The sequence below is a fragment of the Haliotis cracherodii genome, unplaced genomic scaffold (assembly GCF_022045235.1).
Source record: "Haliotis cracherodii isolate W230 unplaced genomic scaffold, xgHalCrac1.p SCAF_7, whole genome shotgun sequence".
NCBI lineage: Eukaryota > Metazoa > Mollusca > Gastropoda > Lepetellida > Haliotidae > Haliotis > Haliotis cracherodii.
In genome coordinates this window covers 19,039,987-19,051,004 of record NW_027266330.1, presented here as the reverse complement: position 1 = coordinate 19,051,004, position 11,018 = coordinate 19,039,987, and the positions used below count along the sequence as shown (strand labels likewise).

General features: G+C 39.8%; 1 protein-coding gene across 2 annotated transcripts; it reads right to left on the bottom strand.

Moving 5' to 3' along the window:
* LOC139448181 (FUN14 domain-containing protein 1-like) lies at window positions 1-9,784 on the bottom strand. 2 transcript variants are annotated; one of them, XM_071229703.1, is made up of 5 exons: window positions 9,699-9,784; window positions 8,423-8,571; window positions 7,565-7,640; window positions 5,112-5,231; window positions 1-3,008 (listed from the first exon to the last, which is right to left on the bottom strand). In XM_071229703.1, the coding sequence occupies exons 2-5, from the start codon at window positions 8,557-8,559 to the stop codon at window positions 2,931-2,933; spliced, it is 411 nt and encodes a 136-aa protein (XP_071085804.1). In that variant the 5' UTR covers window positions 8,560-8,571; window positions 9,699-9,784; the 3' UTR covers window positions 1-2,930. The 2 variants fall into 2 exon arrangements, with proteins under 2 accessions (XP_071085804.1, XP_071085802.1); XM_071229701.1 differs by having other exon boundaries at window positions 8,423-8,575; window positions 9,699-9,779.
* Between the last annotated feature and the right edge of the window lie 1,234 nt (window positions 9,785-11,018).

The window sequence follows — 11,018 nt, the reverse complement described above, 5'->3', positions numbered from 1 at the left end:
TTTACTCCCATGTAAGCAAAATCAGCATACAAACCATTCTGTGTAAAATATGTTGAAAAAGACATTGCACTCTATTTGTTATATTGTCAACATGCACACTTTACAAGGCACAGGAACAGCAAATGGGGCCGACCTTGCAGACCTAAAGCACTGAAATACCTGCACAGGATATGCGTTCAATTCACTGTCTTCAAGAAGCAAGACATTCTACATATTACTTCAAACACACATTTAAACAGAAAGAAAAGAATCATCAAGCCCAGATATGAGCACCATTGACCTCGACAAGGAATATAAGGGATCGAGTAACCGGTTCAAGATTATTCAACCTGCAATGTCCAAGTAAAACATGAAACTATTTTTTCATTTGGACATCAGCACTTTCTTCATAATGAAAAGTGTGGCGGGAAAAGTACAAACAATTGTTAACAGAAATCATGGACTTTTGTAAACATCCGTGTAGTTGTGCATATCTGCTTTCTGACTAGACACAAAATGAATCTCAATTATCTTGGAAAAGTAGACGTCACGCTCACACAAATAGCACATATTACTCAGCAGCAACATGCTCACTGTTAAAGTGAACTGATTGCTACTTATTCCACCACAAGTTTGGTGGACAATTGACTCTGATAAAGTCAGAGGTTTCAAATCACAATAACAAGGTTCTGGCTGAAACAGTTAATCTGATGCCAGCATCATTGTGTACATGTTCTACACAGGAACACAATGCAAAGCCTGTCATGGCATTTCAGTGAAGGAAAGAAGTATTTACCTGTCCTAAAGTTATTTAAAGATTCCATGAAAATGGGAAAGTTGTAAAAAGATGTAAATCAGAAGTTAAAATCCATAATTAACACAGCAAGTAATAGACATTTGCCTTTTCGTCATCATTCATATCCATTCAAAATATTTTACAGCTAAAAGATATACAGTTAACAGTAGCGTATATGCTGTAACATAACACAAATACTGATCAAATATGTGGTAGTCTTACCATTTAACACTGGTACCATTTATATACATTGCAAATAACTTCATGATCACGAAAGACGAATCTGTATCACTGACTACATCCTGAAATTCACTTAGACGCCCACAGCTTAGCATCACCTGTGGTACATTCCATACAAACTGATTCATGTCATTCAACCCTTCGAAGGTGACACCCGTTTTCCAGTCATCCGTCTACTGTGCAGAGTTGCTTCCCTTAGGCATGCCTGGATTCAATGATCATGGGTTTGAGTCCCAGGTTTGATATTGGTCCTTTGTCATGATAGTGGTCAGTATTTTAGGTCTGCATCACTTTCCACATACATTAAGCTGAAAAGATATGTTATAGCGGAAATACATTTCAAAGTGTCATTCACCCAAACACACTCACCACGTACTCATTCAAAGTTTTTTTAGAGCATGGGACATGCATGAAGTTCAGATTTCTTTTTAGATTACAAGAAGACAAGAACACCGAGAGTCTTACCACCCAGAGGACAGCGTTACACGTATCACTGTATTTCTTATAGCCGACATCACAGAGAAAAAGCTGAGGTCAGCAGAACCAAAATAAATAAAATACGAAATTTTGTTGAGAACAATTCAACATTCATCCAACAATCATTCAACATGTCTACCATTATATCATGAGTCCATGTCGTAGTGATATTCATCAAAGGAAACAATATAACAGGTATATTAACAAGACACAACCAAAACCAGAAAGTAGAAATCATCTAATACTGAAACATCAACAGCATTCATTCTTTGTGGGTGCATCTGTTTGCCAGCTGTTCAATCTATCCATCATTCAACAATGGTTGGCTTCAAGTATATGTTTGTTATGCTTTGTTTACTGTTGACAAAGTAATAACTACAGCAGCAGACAAAGATATAAGATAATATATTTAGAATAATCATACCTCCATGTCAGAATGTTGAGATCTGATTGTGCACATGATCTTGATAAAATATGATGTATCCCGCCTGCGAGGGAAATAAGTTATTCAGCGTCCCGCAAACTGGAGGGAGTGGTATAAAACCTAACGAGGGATGTATAAAATCCCATGTACCGCTCTTGATCCTGCTATAACTTATAGTGTATGTTAGTAAACACAGGGTAGTTTCAACATGGAATCTTGCATTATGATGTAAGATGCCTTTCTCCAGATATTCATGATATTTTCAAAATGAAATTGATCTAGGGGGAATAACTCAAAATTTAGTTTCTGTCATCTGCTGTTACGTTTTGTTTGTTTGCTGTATAACGCCACACTCAGCAATATTCCAGCTCTGGGACTGCAGTTTATAAATAATCAACTCGGGATCAGACAATCCAGTGATTGACATCATGAGCATCAACCCACGCAAGTGGGATACGATGACATGCATCATCCAAGGCGGGGTGACCATACAATCCCGTTTGTCGCCTCTTGCAACAAACACATGGTAAAGTTAAGAATTTCATTTCAAGGTACATGATAAACTTTTAGTGATAGGTAGTTTCTAGGTTTATAGTGTATGCACAAAGTATTGAAAAGTATGTCTGTATGTCCTTGCTAGATGGATCTACAAGCACTGACCAGTCTGATTAATGACTAAACCCTAAATACCAGATAAACTTAATTCTCTTGAACATCAACTGAATTCCATTTTCTAGGTACAGGGTCATACAGATATTCAGTTTAAAAACAGGTCGGTGTGATGTCTGTCCAAGCTTTTTTGTCAGATCCAAAAAAACTCAAGACTGTGTATGGACAGACAAAGGTAGAACATTTGGTACATCATCCCTCAGTTGCTCCCAAACGCCAAATGTCTTTGAGTAAACGATTCCCGTGGTCCCCAAACAGAGGCACCACACTGTTAATATCACACACTGTCCTCTGTATCACACATCACATCATGCCAGGATACAGTTACTATGTCACTCAAGGCACTCAGAAAGCTATGCCGAAGAAAAAGCCGCCAGCAAAGGATCCAGCAAGTAAGACATTCTGTTGCACAAATTTCTTTGCCTGGAATAAAAAAAAACATATTTATGATCGGTGAATCATTACTTCACAATACAAAATTAACAATCTTCTAGAAAATATGTTGCTTACATGCAAAAATGTACAATTCCCCATCAGCACTTTTCTCTGAGTGAAAAAAACATCACTAGCCACCGACCAGCTGCGGCCATTTTACACGTGTTATGCCAATGTTTGATGAAAGGGGGCTACTTAAACACATCACTAGCCACCGACCAGCTGCGGCCACTTTACCCATGTTATGCCACTGTTTGATGAAAGGGGGCTACTTAAACACATCACTAGCCACCGACCAGTTGTGGTCTGGATCAGACAAGGAACATTGTTCTACTCAATTGGGATACAATGACATGCATCAGCCAGCATGGCCACCCGATCCCGTTAGTCGCCTCTTACAGAAAGCCTGGTCGCCTTTTGCGGCAAGCATGGGTTACTGAAGACCTATTCTGAACCAGATCTTCACGGGTGTTCAACATAGCTAAAAACAAGTATGTGAGTGTGACGAATTCAGAACATTAACCCTGGTAATAATGCCATCCTGGTTGTGCGACCCTGGTTATAATACCACCCTGATTATAATACCATCCTGGTCATAATGCCACCCTGCTGACAATGCCACCCTGGTCATAATGCCACCCTGGTCATAATGCCACCCTGGTTGTGCCATCCTGGTTATAATGCCACCCTGCTGACAATGCCACCCTGGTCATAATGCCACCCTGGTTGTGCCTTCCTGGTTATAATACCATCCTGGTTATAATGCCACCCTGCTGACAATGCCACCCTGGTCATGATGCCACCCTGGTTATGATGCCACCCTGGTTATAATGCCACCCTGGTTGTGCCTTCCTGGTTATAATGCCATCCTTGTTATAATGTCACCCTGCTGACAATGCCACCCTGGTCATAATGCTACCCTGGTCATAATGCCACCCTGGTTACAACGCCACCCTGGTTGTGCCATCCTGGTTATAATGCCACCCTGCTGACAATGCCACCCTGGTCATAATGCCACCCTGGTTATAATGCCATCCTGGTTATAATGCCACCCTGATCATAATGCCACCCTGGTTATAATGCCACCCTGGTTATAATACCATCCTGGTTATAATGTCACCCTGCTGACAATGCCACCCTGGTCATAATGCCACCCTGGTTACAACACCACCCTGGTCATAATGCCATCCTGGTCATGCTACCCTGGTTACAATGCCATCCTGCTGACAATGCCACCCTTGTTATAATGCCTCACTGGTTACAATATATTGTCTGCTGGACAAAAGGTGGCACTATAAGCAGGTAGGACTGTACATCAACAACCACAACACGTCAACTGACAAATGGTTGAAATGTGCACTTGGTTGTATGCCTGAGTTATAATGCCACCCTGGTTTTAATGCCACCCTGGTTATAATGCCACCCTGGTTACAATGCCACCCTGGTTGTGACATCCTAGTTATAATGCCACCCTGGTTATAATGCCACCCTGGTTGTGACATCCTAGTTATAATGCCATCCTAGTTATAATGCCACCCTGGTTATATTGCCAACCTGGTTACAATGCTACCCTGGTTGTGCCTTCCTACTTATAATGCCACCCAGGTTATAATGTCACCCTGCTGACAATGCTACCCTGGTTATAATGCCACCCTGGTTGTGCCATCCTAGTTATAATGCCCCCCTAGTTATAATGCCACCCTGGTTATAATGTCACCCTGGTTATAATGCCACCCTGGTTATGCCACCCTGGTTGTGCCATCCTAGTTATAATGCCACCCTGGTTATAATGCCACCCTGGTTGTGCCATCCTAGTTATAATGCCACCCTGGTTATAATGCTACCCTGGTCATAATGCTACCCTGGTCATAATGCCATCCTGGTCATGCTACCCTGGTTACAATGCCATCCTGCTGACAGTGCCACGCTTGTTATAATGCCACACTGGTTACAAGGCCATATTGTCTGCTGGACAAAAGGTGGCACTATAAGCAGGTAGGACTGTACATCAACAACCACAACACGTCAACTGACAAATGGTTGAAATATGCACTTGGTTGTATGCCTGAGGTTTTAACATATCTGTCGTACATTTTGTAAGATCCCAGGATACCGCCTGTTGGCCTCTTTATGTAGTTCTTTCTTGGCCCGGTTAACACCTTGTTCAACCTTGTTCCAGTTGACACGGATGTAGCCTTGATGTTGAGCGAGCTGTAACACAATTATAGAAACACTGGTCAGCCATACGATTGGATGTGTATGCCACTGATGGCAATGCTACTACAGCTATATATATATATAAACAAGCATGAAATACTCACATCCCCCGCCAATATGACATGTCGGGTGTGTGCAATGCATTAGCTCCTGAGAACTATGTTCACTGGGCCTTTTTGTAAAGAAATATAGTACGTTTTTCAAGATCTGCTCCGGAAACGAGGACTACTGCCATTTTCAGTCTAAATCAAAGTCGTTGCCATGGAAACTCATAAAATATTGGGGTTTTTTAAATCCCAAACAATCAAAAGGCCCCAGTTCACCACTAGACCTATTTATGTGCCAAGTATGACGAAGAAATATAGTAGGTTTTTCAAGATCTGCTCCGGAAACGAGGACTACTGCCATTTTCAGTCTAAATCAAAGTCGTTGCCATGTAAACTCGTAAAATATTGTTTTTAAAAATGCCAAATTATCAAAAGGCACCAGCTCACCACTAGATCTATCTATGTGCCAAGTAAGACGAAGAAATATGATACGGTTTTCAAGATCTGCTCTGGAAACGAGGACTACCACCATTTTCAGTCTAAATCCAAGTTGTTGCCATGGAAACTCGAAAAATAACTTTTTTTTAAATCCCAAACTATCAAAAGACACCAGTTCACCACTAGACCTGTCTATGTGCCAAGTATGACGAAGAAATGTAGTACGGTTTTCAAGATCTGCTCCGGAAACGAGGACTACTGCCATTTTCAGTCTAAATCAAAGTCGTTGCCATGGAAACTCATAAAATATTGGGGTTTTTTAAATCCCAAACAATCAAAAGGCCCCAGTTCACCACTAGACCTATTTATGTGCCAAGTATGACGAAGAAATATAGTAGGTTTTTCAAGATCTGCTCCGGAAACGAGGACTACTGCCATTTTCAGTCTAAATCAAAGTCGTTGCCATGGAAACTCGTAAAATATTGTTTTTAAAAATGCCAAACTATCAAAAGGCACCAGCTCACCACTAGATCTATCTATGTGCCAAGTAAGACGAAGAAATATGGTACGGTTTTCAAGATCTGCTCTGGAAACGAGGTCTACTGCCATTTTCAGTCTAAATCCAAGTTGTTGCCATGGAAACTCGAAAAATAACTTTTTTTTAAATCCCAAACTATCAAAAGACACCAGTTCACCACTAGACCTATCTATGTGCCAAGTATGACGAAGAAATGTAGTACGGTTTTCAAGATCTGCTCCGGAAACGAGGACTACTGCCATTTTCAGTCTAAATCAAAGTCGTTGCCATGGAAACTCAAAAAATACATTTTTTTTAAATCCCAAACTATCAAAAGGCACCAGTTTACCACTAGATCTATCTATGTGACAAGTTTAGTGAAGAAATATGGTACGGTTTTCAAGATCTGCTCCGGAAACGAGGACTACCGCCATTTTCAGTGTAAATCAAAGTCGTTGCCATGGAAACTCGTAAAATATTGTTTTTAAAAATGCCAAACTATCAAAAGGCACCAGCTCACCACTAGATCTATCTATGTGCCAAGAATGACGAAGAAATATCGTATGGTTTTCAAGATCTGCTCCGGAAACGAGGACTACCGCCATTTTCAGTCTAAATCGAAGTCGTTGCCATGGAAACTCGAAAAATACATTTTTTGAAAATCCCAAACTATCAAAAGGCACCAGTTTACCACTAGATCTATCTATGTGCCAAGTTTGGTGAAGAAATATGGTAGGTTTTCAAGATCTGCTCTGGAAATGAGGACTACCACCATTTTCAGTCTAAATCAAAGTCGTTGCCATGGAAACACAAAAAATAACTTTTTTAAAAATCCCAAACTATCAAAAGGCAGCAGTTCACCACTAGATCTATCTATGTGCCAAGTTCTGTGAAGAAATATGGTACGGTTTTCAAGATCTGCTCCGGAAACGAAATTTGAGTGACGGACGGACGGAAGGAAGGACGGACGGCACCCATTCCTATATCCCCCTTCCACTTTGTGGCGGGGGATAATAAACATTATTTTCTCTCTCTCTCTCTTTCTCTCTCTCTCTCTCTCTCTCTCTCTCTCTATATATATATATATATATATATCACAGCATCCAATAGATGAATCTGGCCCAGTGGTTGATAGCATGAACATTCATTGATGCCCTCAAGTTACACACAATCAGCCAGGTAACACTTTGCTACAATCCAATTTTACTAAGACTGAACTGCAATGTACTAATCTATTCTATCCTAGAACCCCCAAAAGTTATCCCTGTGAAGAGGTATGTGATCCTAGCCTGCAGGATGTAATTTAATATTGTTACTATGGTTACCTGTACAAGCAGGATGGTTGTCCCGAGTGATGCAGCTGCTGTTTTTCCTACTTTGATGAACAGGAACCCAGCTAACCTGAAAGATGAACAGTCAGACAATAATCAAATCTGGACCCGAAAACAGTGACTGAAAGCATGAGAAAGTCAAGTGATGTCCTTAACGAGTAAATGAATGTTATTTTAGGTAGCAGTCAGACAATCATCAAATCTGGACCAGAAAACAGTGACTGAAAGCATGAGAAAGTCAAGTGATGTCTTTAACGAGTAAATGAATGTTATTTTAGGTAGCAGTTGGGCAATAATCAAATCTGGACCAGGAAACCAGTGACTGAAAGCATGTATCATGCCATCATTACATTCCAGATTGACGTCATATCTGTTTCATAACTACTAGAGTTCACGCAGATGAGTGTTTCATATTATGACTAAATTTTAGCATGGTTCATGTTGTTTAGTATTTTACATTTGAACTTTGAATTTAAATTCAAATTGAAATTTCCAGGCATCAAAAACTCATTATACCAGCAAATAGGACAGCTTACAATCCCCCTGCTGCTCTGATGCCTACTGTTAGTTATTGTTGGTTTGTTGTTTAACGCTGCACTCAGCAATATTTCACCTGTATGACGGCAGTCTGTAAGTAATCAAGTCTGGACCAGACAATCCAGTGATTAATATGAGCATCAATCCATGCAATTGGGATCGATGACATTCATCAACCAAATCGGCGAGCCTGACCAACTGATCCCGTTATTCGCCTCTTACAACAAGCATAGTCGCCTTTTAAAGCAAAGATTGGGTTGCTGAAGACCTATTCTACCCTGGATCTTCATGGATGACCTAATTAAGACAGCTTACCATCCCCCTGCTGCTCCGACAACGACTTGCTTCGCTGCTGACTGTTTGGTGATGTCCCCGAACATCTTTTGCACCCAATCTTTGTTTCGGTATTCAGACAGGTCAAGAATTTCATATTCTTCTGATGGCTCACCCATATTATCTTGAACCTATCTGGTAAAAACACAGTAAAATGATGTGGAAGATGACTGGAACTGAGTTATATAGATATGCAATCAGACTCTCCTACTATCATGATAATGAAACTTGATAATCACAGACAACCTTGACTTACACATCTGAAATGTTTGCAAGCCATGTTTTAAAGAAAAGTTATCCAACACATTGCACTTTAAATGTTCTGCAGAGAAAAACAGCAAGGCAGACAATTTTCTCAGACAACTGTCCTCCGATGCTGAGCATTTGCTTTGGGTTATGACGAAAATTACCCTGGCCCAAATGGAAAATGACCCAAATATTTTACATTTATGTATGCTTTTTATAATATCTCATGCGATAATCTGTGATCACAATCAATAAATATTTGCAATATAGTGTCACATAGTTGTTATATTTCCATCATATTGCCAGCAGTCAGATGGCTGACGTGGCTAGAAAGGTTGATCAATAAATTCTACTATTTTGTGTTCAGAATTTACAAAAGCTGTGGGCAATATATACCCTGTACACAAATTAGTAAATAAACAATTTTGTTTAGATTTTCTGTGCATTGATTTCCCTTTCATCTTGATAAATTTGTGTTTATCAGCATAAAAACATTTTCATCTATTCTCATATAATCTCGGCCTGCAAATATACTGATCTGCATGATAGTTAATCAGGGGCAAAACTGAAAGTAAGTGTTATCACTATCAGCTTGACAAAGTAGAGTAAACTATATATAATATATACTGATCTGCAGGACTTGGTTCTGCCAATAGCTAGTCAGGGACAAAACTGAAAGTAAACAATTCACTATCAGCTTGTTTCACATCGGATTGTGTGTGTACAAAGCAAACTCTATACAAAACTGATGAGTTGGCTCATGTGTTTAATTCTGCAGCTGGGAATGGGAATCACATCTGTCGAAAAGCAATTATTCATTCAGCAGACTCCTTGATGCCGTGAGTGTGACGCGGACCGCTTCGCCCCTGGACTCAGGGTTATACTCAGTCAATGACGTCCGTCATCAGTCCCAGTCGTTTTGTAGGGAATAGCTATGAAGAACCCTCATTGTCTGTGTAAATAATATAGTGATTCCGGATCTTGTGAAAACATATGTTAACAATGGTCTTACCAATACGTCTGCCTGTGAACGTTATGAAAATTGTTATCAGAACTAAAACTTCTTGGGAATATACCGGAAACGGAACCGAGGTTGCTTTTAAAACTAGAACACGTTTTCTTAAACGAGTAACAGGCAATCAGAAGTGGGATAAACCCCACAGAGAACTCTACGTTCGTGTTGCAAACAAAAGTGTATTTAATCCACAAACAGTTAATAAGAACAAAACAACCTTCACTACGTGTGCATTTGTTTACAATATGTGGATATCTATAGTGGTCACTTTGTATATATTTCCTATTAATGTAAGTAAGGATAAGATATGTTTCTAACACCGTTATCAAGCAAGCAACCTACACCGAAACCTCGTTCCAAACTGTAATAAAGAGGTTGTTCATCCATATATCTTATCCTTACTGATGTATTAGTTATATCACTAAAATAATGACAATAGTCAAATTCTATCACGCATTATTCCATGAGCGTTGCATGCTCGAAGCTCACAATCACAGAGAAATCTGATCATCAGGTCACACAAATATTATGGAGCATCATCGGATAGGCATCTGAAACAAGACAGAGGTTTGTCTCTTATCCTCTGACGAACTGGAAGCCAATGTAGGCTGTTAAGTAGAGGGGTGGTGTGATGGTACTTGCAAAAGCACGAGACAATCCTAGCGGCTGTGTTTGAGCATGATTAGGATGATCAAACATATGAAACTTAATGGACAATTACGAATATTTTATCATGAAAAAGTAGAGATACAGAATATATAACCAAAGCACTATGAACCCAAATAATTAATTTAGTATACATTCTATTTAAATAAATGAAACTATATTAGCCACTTCTATCGATAAATTAGGCCAAGAGGTAAGCAGGAAGTTTAGCCATACAAAATTCCTTATATCCAATTATTAATACGCCTGCAGGCTTTTTCAACATAAAGACAGTGTGTTTATAAGGGATGCGTATGCGCCAACTCGTGGACACAATAGACATTGAATTCGTAGACACGTTTTTAATATTGACATTAAGTTAACACTTTTCGGAATACTGACGTCTTACCTCATCAAGAGGCATATGTTTCGTTGGGTCACTTCCTAAATGGAAGACAAGTTTCGTTTATGTTTCGGAGTATTTTCTTTGCGAGACAATATGCGCTTCCATGTCGCTGTTGTGATCTAGTTCCCAGTTTTGTTTGTTTTGTCTACGAGTTCACCGTGAATATTGTCTACGAGTTCACCGTGAATATTGTCTACGAGGTGGGAGTGGCTACTAAGTCTCCATGGCTACGAATAAGATTGATTACGAATTCACATACAGCCGTT